Raw genomic sequence first — 21,480 nt, forward strand, 5'->3', positions numbered from 1 at the left:
TTTCCTTTTTTCTTGCTACAAACACTCACTTTTTGAGGTAACTTCGCCTGTGAAATTAGCATGGCTGTCTTCTGAAACCTCTTCCCAGGCCTTTTGACAGGAGAGAGACAGAGCACCTGCTCCTTTCCTAGTCTCTCTCTTGCTCCTTTAGCAGCAAGACTTACAGCAAGCCCGGCTCCTGCTCCTCTCTCTCTTACACTGAGAAAGAGAGCTCCTTATATCCCCAGCCTCTTTCCCAGTATGCTTTGCTGCAAGGCCTAAAACTCGCTGGTGTCCCTTGGAGCCACAATGCCAACAATGCTTCGCTGCAGAAACAGGGTAACATTTGGATCTGAGGCCTGCCTCATGCAGTGTGGAACAGGAACACAGGATCAGTCCAGTATTTGTAGTTGGTGTGGATTATATATTGTGTATTTGCAGAGAGAGAGAAGAGAGGCTCTTAATACAGATAAAGTTTTATTATAAGATTAACATTATCTGGACATTTCATGACAGTTTCTAAACAAATCTTGCATAATCACTGATATTTATCTTCCACACTCATATTTCTCAGCTCTTTCAAACTGCCCTATAAAGAATGTGTGACGAAACACCTATTTTACATTTACATGAAAACTTGGGCATAGATTCTTCTTTCTGTTGGGAATCCTCAGCAGTCAGGGTGCTGAACTGGGTATAATACTTTATATAAACTCTTAAGTTGCATGTTTTAGATAGCCTCACCTTTTGAAAGTACAGCCATCATGATGCTTTTGCTCAACCAAACTCTCCCGAGTCACTCAGGTGATCCAGCACAAAGAATGCTTTATCTAAGCATAAAAGTTCAGCTGCAATCTGTAGTACACTGGTTTGTGGATTTGGTGCCCAGCTTTCACAGTGCTTCATAGAAGTTTTCCTTTGAGTCTCTTAGATACAGGGTCAGACCCATCAAAGAGAAAACAACACAGCTGATAATGCCTACCACTGGAAGAGCACTTTTCATCTTCAAAGTACAGTACAAACATTAACTAATTAATCTGCACAACAGCCCAGTGAGACTGGTAGGTAGATGCTATTGTTGCCACTTTGCAGAGGGGCAAAACTAGAAAGAGGAGCTCAGTGACTTGCCCGAACGCATAGCGGAAAGAACTAGAATAAGAATTCTTGGCTCTCAATCCTGTTTTTAGACCACTAATGAGACTGCTGTGTCTCATTTTCATATTTCAGCAAATAAATGAAACGAATCAACAGATTGACACTGATCAAATTATTATATTTCCCAAGGTTTATATATCTAGGAACACATGGAGGGAGCAGCACTATTTAGATATTTACGTAAGTGCTCTATAAATTGAGATATTTTCTAATTATCATTAGAAGGAATCATTAAATTTCCAGAGCTGATAAATAATGAATAGGAATTCCATGCATTACTCAAAATTTGAGAAACAAGGCCTATAACTGTTGTTATTCCTTTGACAAATGCAGCCTGTAGTATTGTAAATGCCTTTTGATTCCTCAGTATATTATGCAGATTATATCAGGGAAATATTTTTACAGCAGATATAACAAAGTGACTACCCAAAGAACAGTCAAAAATAAACTATAATATTTGTTTGTAATTAGTTTGCATTTTAAGGACCATGTGCAGTGTTTTAAAAAAAACTCTAATGTAAGATGTAATTGGTAAAATTGCCCCCTTCATGGAAAAAAACAAAAACAAAACCACTCTATTATCTCTAAGTGCCCTATCCTGCAGACATTTACTACCAGGTGAAGTGCTTACTACTATGAGTAGCCCCAAAGAAGTCAATGGATGTACATGTGGTAATGATGATTTTGCATACTAATGTTTGAAAGATCAGGCCCCAAGTTTGCAATCTCGTACATATGATTTAAGAAGAATATTTATTGAGCGTACAAGAAAATATATTAACATATTCCTTCCTGTACGGGAAGAAAACATTTCTATGTACAAGAAAGACATCATTATTAGTGTCACACCACCAGATTTTTACAATACTTTTATCATTCCTGAAAGTTTCTCTGCTTTGATATATGTAGAAATAATAAATATGTACAGTACATCAGTTATGTAGCCATCAAGAAAACACAAGAGTCCAGCAGAAAACACGAGGCATTTAGAGTATGGAAATCTAATCATAGAACAATTAACACAAGTGTCCTGCCTCTCTGTAGGAAGCTGCAGCTGATGCACATGTCCTCTGTGGAACTGCACCGTCAGAGGGAAGTTCCTTTATAACGTGGTAAAAGAGGCTGCTTCACATCTGAAATGACAATAAAAATCTCAAGATTATCATCCCGATTCAGATTAGTCAGTATCAGTGATTGGCATAGAAGCAAAGTTGTTATTATGGTGTCAAAATCAAAAGAAAACTCTTGGAATGGTAGATGGAATGTTTATTCTCAATTGCTTACATTTGTAGGAATTCACAATATTTGTTCTCCCAGAGCAATATTTGATCAAAGGCCTCACCTGAGAACAAGGACTTGACTCAGTTTATAAAATATTAATTGATTTCAATTGAGCAGTAATTTCTCACCAAATCTGTCTGGTGCAATGAATGTGCAAATTCATGAAAGAAAACTTGCTCCTTTAAATCACTTGACTACATCGGGGCACACTGGTGAAGTCTAACGGAGCATCAAGCAGAGCCCCAGCCTATAAGTAAAGAGCACAGTGACCAAATGTCCCACTATGCCCATACAAAGACTGACCCTATGAATTTACTATTATTCTCCAAAAGGCCTTAGAATGAAGGGCAGGGGCAAGTTTGGCCCTTTGTACAATGAGATTTTTTTTTCTCTCAAAATGACCAGTAAAAACATTGAGTGAGTGCATTGTTTAGGACCTGCTCCAGCTGCACTCATGGAAGCCAAAGGGAGTTTTGCCACTTCCTTCAGTGCAAGCAGGACAGAGCCTTCTGTACATTTCTCATTTGTTGTTTCCTACCCATACTCACTCTGGGCCTTATCCTGTGATGTGCTGAGCACCAGCTCCCATTGGCTTCAAAAGGAGTTGAGAACCCTCCCTCCTCCCAGGAGGAACTTTGCAGGACCATGGGTTCTTCCTCAGAAATGGTGCTTCATTAATATATTCTTCACCAGTAGGTACTGTAATTTAAATGCTTTCTTTTTATCTACTCGAGATAGAAACCGCTTCTTATGTAAGAAAAAGTTTTAAGCATTTTGATCTGAACACTTTTTATCTAAATATACATAGTCTTTCTAATTCTGGTTAAAGGTTCGTTTTGTCTGATTCTGTCTACTTGCTATCCATATCTTTATGCAGGCTTTGGTGCCTTTGCTTTGGTACATACTGCTTGGTAGTCTAAGCATTCTGTATTCCCCAGAATTGAAAATTGCCCATTTGGGAAGTATATTTTTAAATTTTATTTGAGTTTTGCTCTCTGTGCCTATACTGCTAATTCCCACCTATCCTCATGTTGTGCAGTGTGCTGCTCATTGATTGGCTGCTGGCCTGACCCCCCAGAATGGCTGCGTTTCAGTGCTGTTGATTGTTTGAGTCTTATTCCTGCAATCAGACCCATGCAGTTAGACCTCTGCACCTATTTGGAGAACCAGTAAATCACTCATGTGGATCTGCTCGCAGGATTATGGCCCTGCTATATAAAGCTGTGTGTGGTGAAAAGTGCAGTATGAATATAAAATACATTTGCATTTTATACAGGAATTATAGAAAGAAACTGTAACTTTGTGTGGTAATAGTGATCAAGACCTCTGTACACTACAAAAGCCTCTTCAATGCCTCTGAAAATATTAATATTACTTTTAATTTAGCAGCTTCATTCATTCACAGCAACCAGGTTTCTTTTCAGTGATTCAGAACTGACGCTCTTTACTGCTTCCAGTGGAAGCTATTATGACTTCTAGTTAAGGTAGCAGAGTCTTAAATGGCAGGACATATTTACTGAACCGCTCCCCAACCTCTTGTGTCCCCCCCCCCTCCGAACAACCAGCAGCTTTTTGTTGCACATCTTTGCTATTCCCTCCCCCCTCAAATGTTTAATGCTTATAGCCCACAAGTCAAGGCAAATAGCTGTGCGTACTCAGGCCCTTATCTTCCCCTTCCCACTTCAAAAGACGAGTCTGCATTTTGCAGAGAAGTATTAAGCAATATTAAAAACCAACAACCAAACAGTTAATTAAAATTGTACGCTTGTGCCTGGGGGGAGGAAATGTGGCAGTGGCTCTTTGGGGAAGGTCAGACAAACAAAGGGAAAGTGTGGCAGCAGCCATCTTGGGAGAAGTGCCACAAACAAGGATTTAAGATAAGATCATCTAGGTGTCTTGAAAGGAAAGAAATTCTCCAGTACAAAAGATCTGTCTGCCCTAAAACAAAGACATGGCCACAAAAGAGAGTAACTCCCCCTCCAGTAAACAAACTATGGATGTGGGTGGAGAAGCCCCAGTCACTGAGGCTGACTTGAAGGACTCACTGTTTAGAAATCAGAAAGATGAATAAAGGAGATGAGGGAAGAGTTCCAAGTTTGCTAAGGATATTTAAAAAAAAAAAAGAAATTATAATAGACACAGAGAGCGGATATAATTTAAATTAAGGGCTCCACTCCTTAAAAAGTAAACTCCCAATCAAGGGCAAGCTTCTTTTTATGATCCTTTTTTTAGGGATTTTAGAACGTTTAGGGAAGGGGATATTATTCTAGGGGGATTTTAACAAAGTACTTAATCCCACTTTAGATCAATGAAATGTATACAGACAGCATGTGGGAGCAGCAAGTGCAAATTTGTTGCATCATTGAGAAAATGAGGACCTAGGTGTATGTCTGGTGGGAAAAGAAACTGGATGTCTACTACTCATGGATACTAGGATTTTTATGATTTAAATGTTCTAGGATTTGGCTAATTTGGTCAAAAATCCTAATCCAGAAATTATAACTCGGTCTGATCATGCCCCCTGCATATATTAATTTAAAAGATTGGGACTCCGTGGAAAAACAAAGGGTCTGACAATACAATAGAACTCTGTTGTATGACCCCCTTAAAATTTTCAGCAATATATAGAAAAAATGATAAGGAAAGGATCAATAAGTGTTTTTGGGATGCTGGAAAGGCAGTAATGAGAGGGATACTTACAAATATAGCATCATACCTCAAAAAGATGAGAGCTCTTGAAGAAGAGAGATTGGTTAAAGAACTTTCTGTTTTGGAAAGTAAACATAACTCTACAGGATCTAAAAAAAGAGTGTATAAGAAAATAAATGAGTAAGAGGGAAGATTAATCTGTTACAAAGATGAAAAGTTGAGCAAACACATATATTAAACAAAAATATTTTGAAAAGGACAATAAAGCTGATTGGGCTTTAGCCAGAAATTTAACAAAGAAACAGAATAAATCATCATCCTCTGATTAGAAATAAAGGGAGATTAGTAACTGGCGTCAAACAGATCTCAGAAATGTTTGCTAACCTTTCCCATACTTGGAACATCCAAATCCTGAACTTATAAGTAGATATTTGAGAAGTATGAAAATCCCTCAGCTCTCAGAGAATGATGGGGCAGCTCTTGATAGGCAAATTGCTGCAGAGGAAGTTGAAGTTGTAATTAAGAATTTAAAATACAATAAAGCTGCAGGTCCCAATGGGTTTTCTGGGGAGTATTATTGAGTTCTAATGCAATTGTTGGCCCTGATTTTAACTGATTTGTTTAATAGTTTAATAATATTGCAGGGGAATGACATTCCAGATTCACTGAAAAAGAGGCAAATATTGTGGTCATTCCCAAAGAAGGAAAAGACCTTACCAAGTTCATATCATACAGACCTATTTCTTTCATTAAAGTGGATGCTAAAATTTATGCCAAGGTGCTAGCAAACAAATGGGGTATTATATTGTACAAATATATGCACCCTGACCAGTGTTGGTTTGTTGTTGACAGGCATCTGTCTGATAATAGTAGAAGAACTCTGAATTTGATCTATAATGTGCATTTGAGCAATTCTTCCCATGCACTGCTTTTTTTGGACACTGAGAAAGCCTTTGACTGGCTAGAGTGGGAGTACCTCAGACAGATTTTGGTAAAGTTTCATTTTGGAAATCAGTTTTATGGGGCATATTGCCCCTATATACTCATCCTCGCACATCTGCTTTTGTTAATGGTCATCAATCCCTTCCTTTTAATTTGTCTGTAAGTACGAAACAGGGTTGCCAGTTATCTCCCATGTTGTTTGCTTTGGCAATGGAGCCATTTGCAATAAATGTTTAGAAACAGCCCCTTGATAAAGAGCATCAAAACGCCTTCTTGGATTAGAACACAAAATAGGTTTATATTCTGATGACATCTTGTTATATTTGCAGGATCCAGAAGTTTAGATAGAAATTACAGTACAATTGACTTTGGAATTTGGAGAGCTATCAGGTTTCAAAATAAACCGTGATAAATCTGAACTTTTAGGAAATTAATATTCCCAAAAGGATCAACGTAAATTGTTATCAGCTATATAAATTTAAATGAGTAAAGGAATCTTAAAATCTTAAATTTTAAAGAATAAATACTGTGGAGAAACAATTGTAGAGCACACTACCAGGTTGGGGTATCTGCCCTGTTTTTGACAGTCTGCCCTGAGGTGATCTCTCATGGTCATTGAGCCATTCTAGACAGCATGACAATGTGCTATTAAAATTTGTATGGAAACCTAAAAAACCAAAGGTAAATTCTAAGCTTCTAAGGCCTACAATGTGGGATGAACTCGCTTTCCCTAATTTGGTTTATTATTATTATGCATCACAATTAAAAGACGTGAATCAAGTTAACAATAGACCATCCAAACATTGGGTAAAACTCAAACAAAACAGAAGCCCAAATATAGGCATTCCTAGTCAATGTTGGGTTAAAAAGAAATGTAGGTCACCAAAAATTAATAAAAAAAATCACCCATTCAAACAGACATCCTTAGCAGCTCTGGAGAAATTTAGTAAACTCCTGTTGCTTCGGCCCTCTCCTTTATCTACTTTCATTAATAATCAGGTATTTATCCCTAGGAAGTAAAGTGACTATTCAGTTTGGATATAAGCTGAGATTACTCAATTCTCACAACTGTTCCTGGGGCCTGATTTGAAATCATACCAATATGAAGATCCCATATTTTCAATATTTACAACTCAGATGTTTTATTGTGAAAACGGGACACAGGGCAGCTCTATCTAGACCTTGAACCACATTTGAAGAGTTGGCCAGCCCAGGAGTAAATAAAATAAATTAAATAAATAAAAGATTTAATTTCTAAGATGTATACAATTTTGACTGGAAAAAAATATTGATAAGAAAACAACCCAGATTAAAAGATGGGAGACGAATTTGGACAAAGAAACTGATCTGGATGACTGGATGTAGGAAAGGGGTTATATGGCTCCAATTTGTGTAGCTCATAAAGAAAATTTTTATAAATTACTATATAGATGGCATTTAACTCCATTATATTTTTGCTAATAGAGAGGTGCTCTGTTGGCATGGTTGTGGTAAAAGAGGAACATACTTGCACATCTGGTGGCCATGTCCAGGAACTGGAGAGTTTGGAGAGGAAATTATTAAGAGATGCACTGACTGCTGACTTAGTGCTCTAGTAAAGGATCTGTATTTTAAACAGCATGGCAAATACATTTCTTTTTTCTTGTAAGCAGCTTAACTTTGTTTTGCACATTAGTGGTAAACGGTGACTCCTCATCCTATGGAATTTTGGTATAGTAAAATATGGACTGTCCTTGTCATGGAAAGGCTTTCACACGAAGTTTATACACAAGAGAAATGCCAAAAAGAGGATAGGTTTTTAGAAATTTGGGTACCCTTTGTAGGGTACCCAGAGTTGGAAATCTCCCTAGCCAGCCAGCCAGAATCTTTAGCAAGGTTCTTTGAATATTAATTGGATCATGAGTAACAAGTAATGTGTGGTGTACTATGTTAACATTTTGTTATAACTTTGCCTTAATAAAAAGTAAATAACATAAAATAAAATAATAATAATAATAAAAGCTATGACAAGTGGTTACTGTGAAAAGAGGGGCAAGGGTTCAACCACAGGGGGAAAAGATGAAAAGACATGACTGCCTGAAAAAACTTTACATTTGAAGAACAACAAAGAGACTTTGATGGGTTTCAATTTTTGACCTGGATGGATTCTCTAGAGACCCCTGCCTTTCTATATTCAAAAATGTGGGACAACATTTTCAAATTTAGGGTGACTGAAATGAAGCACCTTAATCCACATTGAAGCACCTAAATAAAAATGGCCTAATATGCAGAGGTCTGAAGTGTACACAACTTCCTGTGAAACCAGTGGGGTTGAGAGCTTAGCACCCCTGTAGATCTGGCTGCTTTTATTTAGGCACTTGACTTCAGACACTGGACTCAGAGGGTAAACATATGTTTAGTTCAGGCTCACATACAAAAATATAAAGCTCCATCCAATAGGAGATAATAGTCAACAGTCAAAGCAAGGAAATGCACACATTAGGCCCCATCCTGCAAGGTGCAGGGTGCCTTCATTTTCATTGACTTCAATAGGTATTGAGGAAATAGCACCTCTTAGAATAATGTCAGCACAGTGCAGGATTGACTCTTATTTTAGTAGAATACTACCACATGATATCAGCTGTAGCCCATATAAAAATCTTAACTTTTTGAGTACATGAGTGGCAAAATATCAGGCCAGAGCAGTGGAGCAAAATTCTAATATTGCTTTTGCAACACGGGAAAAAACCCCAGCTAATTTGTGATTCTAGTTCATGAAAGTTTAAGCAAAATGGCCTTAAGGTTCTTACTGACAGAAGTCATTAGTTTTTTTCTGCTTACAGTTCTTTGCTTTTTGTTTTAGCTTAACTGAACCATGCTAATGATAACACATATTAATGAAAGTTACAGAAAACAGAATGAAAGAGTAAACGTACATATTTATTGCCCAGGTGTGAGGAGGATTCATCAGGTTGGTGAGTTCTATTCTTTCCCTGGAAGATGTGCTCACCTAACAAAGAGAAGGTACATTTTGATCAATTAGGCATAGAAACCTAATGAGAAACAAGTGCAGCAAGAATACATCACAGGCTGCTTTGCAAAATTAGCCCAGTTTCCCTGTCAGAATTACATGACATGCAACATTCTCCATTCCACTCCACATAGTGGATCTTGACTTGGTTATTCTGTATTCTCTGTAGCTTCAATTTAGAAAAACAGGGATGGACTTAAGCATGCACTTAAGGCTTTCCTGAATTGTGGCCTAAGTGCTTATAAGTTCCATATATGTCTGTTTTTCCAGAACACCCTATTTCCCATGTTATTTCTGCTAATATCAATGGGAGTTCTATGCATGTAGGAGGAGCAGAATATTGGAGTCAAGATCTGTGTGGGGCTGAAAAGGATTCACACACTTAAATGTGGTGGGCTCCATATAACCAGAAGCTGGTTTTATGAAACACAGAAACATAAACTGAGTGCCTTTCTGTCCACTTCTCAAAGGGAATTTCTCACTTATAGGTGTATGAGAGACGACTAAATTAAGAGGTGTATATATAGTTAAATTACAATAAAGTTTGAAACATCCTGGTAAAAATGTATAATATTTATCATGATTACATACTGTATTAACATACAAGTCAATACAAATCAGAGGTGCAACAAATCCACTATGTTCTATTCAACCGAAAACTAAATTGTAGCTATTTATTTTAAATGAATAATTAATGGTCTCAAGTGCCCTTACCATGGGCAGCGATATATGCCCTACAATACAATGAAATCTTCAGAGTTCAGCTGAGAGAGACCTTGGTATCCACTGGGATTCTATTAGAACTGGTTGAAAAATCCAAAAGTAATTTGACAAGAAAAACTGAATTTGTTTTCACTTCAAAGTGTTTAGCCTTTTTTTTTTGTTTATTTAGATTTTTTTTAAAAGTTCAAAATGTCTATCAAAAACATCAAAAAAGTTATTGAAATGGTTATCAACAAATGCTTGCTTACCAGCCCTCCACCCCAGGTTTTAGTAAACAAAAAATACCAGGCACCAGTTCAGCAGCTTTTTACTATACAGATTTTTTGAGGTGGAGGGGGGGGAGTGGGGGAGGGAAGGGGAAGAGGAAATATTAAAAAAAAAAAGGTCCAGGGTTTTTTGGTGAAAAATGGAGCATTTCAACAATATCGCAAAATATTTTGCGACAGTTTTTGTTTTCAGACAAATGCCAAAAATGTCAACCAATTCTCGATGCAATACAGTTTTGTCCCAACCAACTCCACAGTCTTTTAAGGACCCTCCCTGACATCTTTATGGGTGATAACAGTCCATCTCCCCCACCCGTTTTCTCTTTTTGGCCTGCATGTTTTAACCTTGCTCCACTTTCGGTCATCTGTACAGCATGAAGAAACAGAGGGACTGGGGAAAGATGGGGGGTGGAGAGGATGACAACAAATAGACCTGGTTGAAAAAAAATGGGGAAGGGGAGGACTTCCACAAAAAAATTTGCCAAGATTATTTTTGTAGAATTTCAAATTTGTTAAGATTTTCTGATCAGCCCTTCTGCCAAAGGTATTCTGCCCGTCCCTGCTACCCACCATGAAGACTTTATAAAAGAATCACAATGCCCCCACTGCAACATGACAGTTCTACAGCCTTGATCCAAAGCTGTTGATGTCAGTGTAAAGGCTCCCCTTGATGTGAACGATCTTTGGCTCAGAATCTAAAATGAGGTGTGTTTCTTAGAACTAGCAACAATGTCTGCTTCAGAAAGCTGACAGGTTTCAGAGTGGTAGCCGTGTTAGTCTGTATCAGGAAAAAGAATGAGGAGTACTTGTGGTACCTTAGAGATGACAAATTTATTTGGGCATAAGCTTTTGAAAACTGAATATCCAGACTCATCCCTGCCAGGAGTAGTGAATTTGCTTTCTTTAAGGTCCAGGTCTCTGCCATTAGTCTCTCCCTAGATAGCAGAGATCAGTGGCGGATTAATGATTTTGCCATCGCTAGGCCCTGAAATAATTGCCACCCCCTCCCCACAACAGCTCCCGCCCCCCCCCCCACCGCAGCTTGCCTCCGCCTCCTCCCCTGAGCGCACCACTGGGTCCTACTTCTCCCCGCTCCCTGCCAGTGCTTGTGCGTGAAACAGCTTCGCAAAGGAAGGGAGAAGAGGGGGGAACGCGGTGCGCTCAGGAGAGGAGGCGGGGCTGGGGCAGGGATTTGGGGAAGGGGACCAATAGAGGCAGGGAGGGGGCAGGGAATGGGTGAAGTTGGGGCGGGGGAAGCAGCCTCTGGCTGCTATTATAAATTTGCCGCCCCTGCAAATTTGCCGCCCTAGGCCTAGGCCTTGTTGGCCTAGGCATTAATATGCCGCTGGCAGAGACATTTAGGCTAGGCACCCTGCCTAACACATGATCTAACTAGAGAGTCCAGTGTGATGTATGTGATGCCCACGGCAGGACTGATCCACTCAGAAATTGCTAGGTATCAGTGACCTCTTTGCAAGATCAGTGAGCAGCCACTAAGAATTTGATCTGACAGTGCAATGCTTCCATGGTTTTTTTTAGTTGGTTGTCTGTGTTAACGTATCGCCTGGTGGGGAGTTTTGTGGGTAGCATTCTAGAATAAACCATAACAATGCCTGCTCCATCCGTACTTACATATTTGGATCACATATCCTTAATAAACACAGTATTAGAGTCTATATGTATTACTCCAACCCAACAATTTAGTGAGGAGGACAGAATAGAATAGGATTTCAGAATAGAAAAGGGAACACAGGAAGTCTCTGAACAAAAGAAACTAAGGCAATAAATGGACTGTTTCAGAAATAAGATCGGATTATGCCTCGAAGAAGCAATAGAGAATTTTAGCATAAACGTGCAGTGCCTGGACAAGCCTACAAATGGGATAGGAGAGAGCAGGAAAAGGAGCAGTATTACAATGGTTGGATCCAAGATGTTTGCTCTGCTGAATATCTTGAGGCACCAGAAAAAATCCCAGATGAAACTAATTTGAATGTTCTTATTTAAATGTGAAGAGATTTTTATTAATCCAAAAAAAAGCCTTAACTGAAAGATATCGTTCCCAAGACTGTAAAAAAACATGTTTTGACCCAGGTATTTTATAGCAAGTCAAAAAGGTTGGCTTCCATGAGCATGTTAGAACAGATGAGATTTCAATTTACTTGCAGAATTATTTAGCACTAAACGGTGCAGCACGTTGCTAAGTGTGGCTTACAGGGGAAAGTTGTCTTGGCCAAAATCTCTGAATATAGTGAATCATTTTGAAAGTACTGGACACACAGCAAAAACATTGCTGTTCTCAAGCAGTCTAGATAGAATATATGGGCACCTTGGGGGACTGTTGTTCAGAGAAAGGACATTACACACAAATCACCAGAAACACCAAAATAGCCAGCCTTCAAAATCAGTGAAAAGCTGGCTTTTGTTTCCATTAGCTGATTCAAGATTGTCTAGTTAAAGCTAAGCAGCATGTTTAAGAAATTCCACCATTGGTGTAGTAGATGGAACATACTGAAGGACTGTATAAAAGAGTGTGAGGTCATCGGTGACAACTGACACAGAGCTGCCTCTCACTGTATGTTTGTACAGCACCTAACGCAATGGGGCCCCAGTCTCCATTGGAACAGATATGTAATAGTGTAATAATAATTAATTTTCCTGGTGCCAGCTAATTACTGTGGAAGATTAATTTCATGATTGTCTACCCTGTTAAAATTACTGATGGAATTGTTATAAAAAGGTGAAAATGTGGGAATTGGGAGGTATTGACAGAAAATTTTGCATGCAGTTAAACAAGTGTTGTCAGCTGCACAGGTGTAAGTGCAATGGGACACCACTTTACCTGTGATCTTGACTTGCAACACCTCTCCAGTTGGAGTAGGAATTATCTCATATAGATTGGCAGAGGGCAGTGAGAAGCCAACTGCACATAAATCATACACTGCTACAAAAATGGAAAGAAATGATGCACAGATTAAGAAAGAGGCCTTAGGTAAAGTATTAGGATAATGGAATTACACAGAAACTAGCCTAGAAATTTTATTTGACAACTAACCATAAAACCTTACTGAAAATCTTAAGATGTTATTTCTATTACTTGCATCCTCCCTGTCTCTCATTCCCTTGTATTAGTGATCATGCTCACTTGCTATGTTTTGTCTTAAAATGGATAGTAAATTTCTCAAAGCAAGGATCATGTAACATGTACAGGGCCTAGCACAATGTGGCCCTGATTTTGGTTTGTGCCTCTAAGCATTGCTGTAATACACATAAACAACAATAATGTTAAAATTAGGATAGCTTCACAAGGAGCTACTGTAATTCAGCATTGGTCTTTGATATGATTAGCATGTTATTATGGCACTTATGAAAAATTGGTTTTTGCAGCCAAGCAATTCAAATACTCTTATCAAAGTCATCAAGTGAAATTCAGGCACCAGACTATAATCTGATATGCAGTTTCCTTCCTTCTGTAGCCAGTTGTCATCCTTAATCAGAATGAGGGTGGAGGAGATAAAGAGCAGAAATTGATTATCATGTGAAGGTAAATGCAGTTCTTGATTCAATAATGTATTTACTTGAAATAAATGGGAAATGTAGATCTGACGCTAGCTAACTGCAAAAAAGTTTCCAGAGTCCAAAGTTTCAGTGTCAGGTTGACATTTTTTCAGAAATAGCAGAGATGAAAACTTAAGTGTTGTTATTGAATAAAACCATTAACCTACAGCAAGCCAAGAGTCTCCAGCTATTACGCCTAATGTACTAAAAAGTACACAAAGTACTAAATAAATTGATGATATGAAAGGAAAAATATTGTATTTAGTGAAGCAGTTTTTTATTTGTTGAATGAAATTTTCACTTGGGTTGGAGAACATATGGCATATGTAACACCTACAAACATGTTAAATCGTTCTTGCAAGTTTCTGCCGTACACAGAGTGTCCTGACTGATCAGCTCATGAACATTTATTTTGACACCGTTTTGCTTCTGACTTGTGTGTCATTAGTTAGTGTATTGTGACTCTTTGTTCTACAGGGGAATTTGGGGTTCTGAAATAGACATTTCTCTGTTCTACATTTATTCAGGTACTTGAAATTTTATAACAGGGATGTTGGGTTTCCAATTTGACTCAGGATGCTAATGTTGTTACCCCTGGGACAGATATAACAATATCCTGGACAAAATTTATGGAATTAAGTTAAACCTTATTGAATTAAGTATTTTAGGAGTCCATTGTATTAAAAAGACAAACTTGTATGTACTATTGTGGTATTGTATAGAATTTCTTTAGGAGGAAGACAGGATTAATGCAATCTGGGAAGCGTTAGGAACTTCAAAGGAATTTTTGGGACACTACATGTGACGTGCATTTCCTAGGAAACACTTGCAGGGAAGTGAATGCCAATGACCCACAGAGGATTGCATTTTTTTTGATGCTTCTCCTTGAGCAGAAAGCCACTGTCAGGCTGATGAGCATTCACGCTCTCTTCAAGGCAAACTGGCTACATGAGTGACTCACAGGAGGCATGAAGGTTCTTGTTCTGAGCAAAGGGTGTTATGAACTTGAAACCCTATGTGGGGTTTGAAGGACTGCTCATCTGCCAAAACCCATGCTGGTGTTGGGATAATCCTTGGTAAGCTTATTAGCCTGCATGCAGTTTCTTTTATTGTTTTAAATGTTTTATGTGCAATGCTTTATATCTTAAAATAAACATGCTTGCTTAGAAGGAACTGTGTAGTAACTTATAACTCTTGGCAATTACGCTGTTATCAATCTCTGAAGAGAAGGCAAAAGAAGCCTGCTTTGGCAGCCTGTCTTTTGCTGGGGATGCCACAGCATAGTCAGGGGGATCATGCCATCTGGAAATACCCTCATCAGAAGGGAAGAGAGCTGTGTGCCTCCACCCCAGGTAGACAATGTCTGGGGAGATGGTAGCCCAGAGCGGGTGCCCTTTCTGGGCCACAGAGGGGGAATACATGTGCAGTTGCCTTGAACCGTGATAATCCCAAGCACAATACACATACAGGACATAACCAGAGAAGCATGAGGAGTAACAGCAGCTGTCCTACAGATAGGTCATCCAGAGGCCTTTATACTGCAGAGACAAGCACAAGGAGCTCTTTGAATTTAATGGGAGCTCTGCCCAAGTAAGCAATGTAGGCCATCAAAAATAAGAAGCTGTATTTTGTGTAAGATTTCTATGGGCATGTTATGAATGAGGCCAAGTGTGCTCCATTGTCACTCCACCAAAACATCTAACAGCAAAAAACCTGGCATATGTAATAATCATTTTGGTATAAAGCAATTGCAGCATAAGTGTCTCTTGCTCTGATGAAAATGTAACAACAGAGGCTAATTTTTCCATAAAAGTGCAAGAGGCATCGGTGGAGACCAGAAGCTATATGTTTATCTCTATAATTCTAAAATTAAAAAGGGAGGGAGTGTAAATAATGCTTGAAAATAGAACTGTGCTGGACTGAAAATGCAGCCACAGCAAAACGAGAGTGCAAAAATAAATCCAGTGATGACTACACAGTTGATTGTGCCCTGTTCAGCTAGTAATGTTCTCAGTAACACACTAGGAAATAGGAGACAGTGTGAGACAGGTACTAGTAGGGGAAAAATCAGGGCAGAGGTAGCTCTCCCTTGTCCTGAACCCAATGCTGATCTCCTGGCCACGCTGGGCCTAACCAATGAATAGTTCCTTCTCACAACCAGCAGGACAGAGGTACCTAACCAGACAACAATGTCAATTATGGGGCACACTGGAATAGAAAGATAAGGGATAAGTAGCTGTCCACTGCTCAATAGCCAACCAGGGAAAAAATGCTGAAAAAGGCAATTTCTCTGAGAGAAGGAGGTCTCAGGATACAGCTGGCAAACCAAGTATCCCGAAAATTCAGGTGCATACATCATTCCACAATGCTGTGATCCCCTAGCAGTCCCAAGAGTTCTCCTCAGTGGCGGGAGTAGACTTTGCTTTAAAAACTCTTGGAAACACATACAGGACACAAACAAAATAACACTCATAAAAACACAGCCACAGAGATGTGCAGAAAAATGTGTAATTGTACTAGATAGTAGCACTCAGAGGCCTCAGTCAGAATCGTGTGTTGGGTGCTGTACAAACAAAATAAAAGACAGTCGCTGCCTGGAAGACCATGTGGGGAGTTTATTCTTCAATTTCTATGAGGAAACAACAGTGACAGGTCATTATAAAATAAGAGACAAAAAAAAAAAAAAAAAAAAAAAGATGGTGAGAGAAAAATCAGAAAGAAAAGGAGTACTTGCTCTCCTCCCTGGGGACGACTTTCCATGAAGCGGCTCCAAGACTATCCACCCTCAAGGAGAAAAACAAAAAAAGGCATTGAAAGCACAGTTCACAATAACAGACACAAAGATTTACTAAGTAGCCAAAGTCACCACTTCAAGTACATAGGAATGCCTGTACCCTTTCCAGGCTTTCATTTTGCCAGTGGTCTGCTCCCTGCTAACCTGCACTGGAGGTCTCCTCATAAGAGAGAGAGGAAATAGAAAGCACTTCCTGCATCAGAGGGGCTTACGCTTTCAGGTGATCCTGGATTCCTCCCTGTAGATACTAGAAGAAATGAAGGAAATGAGAGAGAATGAAACCACTAGTGCAAACTGAAAAATGGGGTATAATGTGGAACCATTCCCCAAAGCCAAACTCCCTTTGGCATGAACAGGGCCCCCAGGATTGAGCCCCCACTGGGTCAAACAGACATTGAAAACCTCAAAAAACAACGAAAAGGTGCCTTACCTCCTTAAGCCCCATCGCCCAGATGTGCATGTGCTCATCACAAAAGACAGCCGGCCTCTGGGCCTGTAGATGGAGGGATAATTTCTTGACTTCCTCTGACAAAGTTCCAACAGCATGAGAGGATCGTGTCTCAGGACATACTTGTGGTTAAATGTGCTTGACAGAACAAATTGCTTAAACAAATCATTGACTCTCCAGGGGAGTGAAAATGGGGGTATGGCCTCATTGTGAAAGGATGTGTGACCCTTCTGCCCGTCAGAGTTGGCAGCAACAAGGGCCGGGTTCAGTATCTAGGGGTTCCATTCCAATAACACAATGCAAAACCGGCTCGAGTCCTCACACAGTGACCTGGGACAAATATATACCACCCCCGCTGGGCGCCTCCAAGAGGCAATACTTCCCCTCTCACAAGCACAGAGTCTGAGTGTAGCAAAAAGCCTTTTAATAACAGAGAGAAACAATGTGGCATTATGTTGGGGAAACACCACCAACAGGATTCATAACACAACCCATGAGCAAAAAACCCACCCCAAGCAAATTGGGGCGTGTCCTTTCCCTTTGGTTCTTGAGTCCAGCAACCCAAAATCACCCAAAGTCCCAAAAGTCCAACAACCCAAAAGTCTCTGTCCCTGGTCAGGGCAGCCCCAGAGTTTGAAAGTTTATCTGCAGAGTTTTACCTCCCAACCTGGGTGGAGATAGGGGGGAGTTAAGGGGCACCTTACGTGGTCCAAAGCTGATTGCCCCACCTCTCCATGGGGCTCTGCTCTGCCAGCCGCTCCCATGAGTTGCTCCAGGCATCCGACAAACTGCTCTGCCCTGCCAGCTGCTCTGCTCTGCCAGCAGTCTCACAAACTGCTCTGCAATATATCTCCAGCCTCCCCCACTACTTAACACAACACTCAGTGATTTCAGCTCTTAGTAAGTTTAGCTCTTTTGTGATTTCAGCTTGTAGTAGGGGAGCCTCAGTGCTGGTGCACCATTAGCCCAAAGTGAATTCAGCTCAGCAGCCTGTCACTAGACTCCTAATGGAATCAAAATCTCTGATATTCCATAGTGGAGAGAGGAGAAAGTGCAATTAGCATGTGGGGCCCATACCACCAAGCATTAATACCTGTCCCCAGCCTCTCTCCATTGACTGGGTTTTGGAACCCATGACCCTTGCCTAGCAAGTGCTGCTTAGTTGATGGTGAGTCCGTCCATCATAACAAAAGGCCAAGTACAGTTCCACTGTCCTTGATTCACATAATCAGGATAATAACAGTTTATTCCTGCCCCAGTAACAGAGAAACTAGGGCTCCTACAGCAGCCAAAGTGACCATCTAGGCAGGGTGGGTGTGCCTATGCAAATGAGATCTGAAGTTCTTTTCCACAACCCACCGTGACTCACCCCCAGATGTCAGGGTAGAGCTCATCCTGACTCTGCTTACAGATGGAATATCACAGATCCAAAACACGGTTGCACAGGCATTTGCTCTGGAGAGCTGTGCTAGGTATTCAGACGTAAGTGCCACAATGCACACATATTCCAATGTCTGGAGTGTTGAGTGAAGTATGTGAGACTCCTTTTTTCTGTCTCTCGCTGATTAAATGAATGGTCAGACACCACGTGCGGTATTCCTTATCATAGAGAGGGAAGTTGCATGTTATGGATCATAGAGGTCATGGTGGAGAACAGTATGTTAAACAGGGGAATGGCACAAAGAATTCACAGGCCATAGTACCAAAATAAAAATAAAAATCCATTCTGTCAGGTATCTCACATCTTCAGAATATGTAGCTCACATGACTGTGCACAGGACATACCTGTGGGCAATATCATGGAAACCTGGTAGGTTAAATTACAACCACTGGATGCTAGAAGACCTAAGATCATTAGTATTATTAATATCCAAAAGCAGTGGTTGGAGATGCTCAAGTATACAATGGACCTGGGAAATACTGGGGGGTGTGGCTGTGTGTTCTGGGTTCGTGACTGGTTCAAATGTTGTATTGTGCTATCTGTGAGCACCTTGAACAGAGAGATGCCTCTTTCCTTCAACGTGGTTACTACTTAGGAACCATGAAACATCTACCAGGAAGGGGAAATAAGAACCAGCTGAGGGGAAATCACTGTTCACAGACATCCATTCTGCCTCATTTCCTTCTGGTTGCGTTCATCCTCTGGGAAAAAGTACAGCAAGAGGAAAGGAGGGGAAAAGAAATGGTGACCAAAATACCACAGGAGGGCAAGTATAAGATGTCTGGGCCACGTACAGACTACCACGTCGACTACCCATACATTTGCCTTGTTTTTGCTGGTTTTGTTCAATAAAAACTCTTACAATTTCCATTTCTATCACAATGGAAATGTTTGGAATTTCCCATGCAGATATTACCATGGCCCACTTTAGACTCTGCAGGCCACTCAGCATTCTGAAATGACAAGCTAATATCTGATCCAAATCAGTTCTGGAATACTTTTTATTTACTTCCAGCAAATTCATTGCAGGGCTGATTACTTTCTTTACCTTCCCCATGACCAAAATCCTATCTGTCATATAGCCTACCCTGTACTCTCTCTCTGCAGCACAGATTATTTTGGAAGGAACGACACCGGGTATATCAGATTACATTCAGGTGTCTGGATTTCTCTAGGCAACTTTGCAATAACTTCTACATTGCCACATTCTCAGGAGACTTTATATTAAATATCCTACTGGTGCGATAAAACCAAAGACCATTGCTAGAGTTAGAGAGCTGTTAGTGCAGCTACTCCAGCCTTGGTTCCAAAGTGATGATTTATGATCCATTATCTATGTAACCAGTACAGTTCTACCATGTGCAGTTCATATTTATGGGACATCCTCACTCCAAATACTATGCCTCAGGGCTTTTTACTGATCTGTGATCCACTTCTTTCAGTTGCCTTTTATGGAGGTTAATACATACACGGTCTACAATGAAGTACATGAGAACCCAGCTCCCACTACAAAAGGAGGTAGGTAGGTTGTCATATTGGGATTTTTAAGATGTTAGACAACTATATCTGGATGATGATTGTACTTGTCTCTCACTTGTCATAGAAAATTCTGCATTATTACGCATTCTCCGGAGATATACATGCCTAAAGCTGAAATGTCATATATGCAACTCCATGGTGGATGCTCAGTCCTAGAACAGGAAAACCCAATGTAAGCTCATATATTCACCCATTTTCCTGGCTGATTGTTCTGATGCACGCTACAGTATGTGATGACTTCTTGTTACTAGCAAGCAGAGCCCTTGGCATGCCACATAGCCAGTCTGGAGTGGCAAAGTTATTTCTCTGCATGGTCCATGTAAGGCTTTCCAAATTATATACAGTATCCAAAGTTCTTGTCCATGTCAAATTTTCACCACAGGGTGCCCTTAAGCTTTATCTCACTTATCAGATGTTCTAATGTATTATTAAACTCTCACATGAAATCCAAACCTTATAGACATATATCCTTCAGCACACACATTTTTCTTATTTGTTTCCAAAATGATGAGAACACTAAACTTAGTTTTATGTGGTTTTCCTAATGTCATAAGGTCCATTGGCAGAACAAATGTGTTTGGGCCAGCTCCGTGATTGGAAGACATTTTCTGCAGTTCTTCAGCATTATTGTAGATATCCCTCCATATGTTCTAAAATTCTTCATTACTTCTTTAAAGTATGATCCAAATGCACGGCTGAAATAGGCCAGTCTCCTTTGGTCTCTATTGCCAAAGACCAGATGCAAAATTCTGCCTTGACACACATCCCATGCAACTCCATTGAAGACAGTGAGTTTCCAGGGTTGCAAGTCAAGGCAGAATGTTTCCTTGTACTTTCATTTGCTTTTCTAAAAAGTAATTGTTCCTTCCTCATCACCAAATTGTGTGGATAAATCCAAAAATACCAACTGTGCTTATTGACAAAGCTTACCTCAAATACAAGATCAAGATTAGCCATTCATGTAAACTTCCCAAAGCACTCAACCTCCATGGAACATTGGGTGACAACATAACCAATCAGTGAAACAAGAGAAGCATTACCATTGGTTGAATATACACCTTGAGGGCAAGACACATCTAAAACCACTGAGAGCTGATTAAGATCCAGGAAAACATTTAAGCATGTGTTTAACTAACAAACTGAATAGCTCCATTGACTTTGATAGAACTACTCACACATGTACGTTCTTAGCTGCTTTCCTGGATTAAGACTCTCAACTTTTTGCAGATTACATATGCACCACAATAAATAAATAATAATAGTAATAGAGTCAATGGCAGCCAAAGTGAAGTCCTTTCAACACTGTTTGTGAATATGAAGCTGCTTATACTATGCTTTCCTCTTTAATTGAGTTGCTTTTCCTGAATCTAGTTTAAAAAAAAGGAATGCATATAGAAGTTTATATGACAGATATGGCAATTTCCTGCAATATCTTTGGGAGATCTTATTAAATTAAGCTTAAATAGTTTTGGAGTCCATTGTATTATAAATGCAAAGTTGATGTGCTATTGTGGGTTTGTATGTAATTCCTCTGGGGGGAGATGTGGCCAATGTAAACACTGGGAAGGATTATGAGCTTCAAAGGACTATTTAAAACAATGTGCCAGACAAGAATGAATTTTGGGACAAAGTTAAGTGCGTTTCCCAGGAAATCTCTAGAGGGTGGTGTGCGCTATTATGCAAAAACTCAGCCTTTGG

General features: G+C 39.8%; 1 protein-coding gene across 6 annotated transcripts in view; it reads right to left on the minus strand.

The window, feature by feature from the left end:
• Positions 1–443: 443 nt before the first annotated feature.
• The window catches only part of EMCN (endomucin), an 84,412-nt gene continuing 63,375 nt past the window's right edge, over positions 444–21,480 (minus strand). For 2 of the 6 annotated variants that reach the window (XR_007356315.2, XR_007356314.2), the window contains 3 exons: positions 8,922–8,995; positions 5,132–5,213; positions 444–2,267 (listed from right to left, as the gene is read on the minus strand). Coding sequence is in view for 3 of the 6 variants with exons in the window: in XM_048847493.2 (XP_048703450.1) it covers positions 2,262–2,267; positions 8,922–8,995 (80 nt within the window). In the remaining 3 variants the exon portion in view is untranslated. Of the gene's footprint in view, positions 2,268–5,131; positions 5,214–8,921; positions 8,996–11,097; positions 16,848–21,480 lie in introns of those variants that run through there. The other 4 variants (XM_048847493.2, XR_012668052.1, XM_075127544.1 and 1 more) reach the window with 4 other exon arrangements.

The sequence above is a fragment of the Caretta caretta genome, chromosome 4, assembly GCF_965140235.1.
Source record: "Caretta caretta isolate rCarCar2 chromosome 4, rCarCar1.hap1, whole genome shotgun sequence".
Classification (NCBI taxonomy): Eukaryota; Metazoa; Chordata; order Testudines; family Cheloniidae; genus Caretta; species Caretta caretta.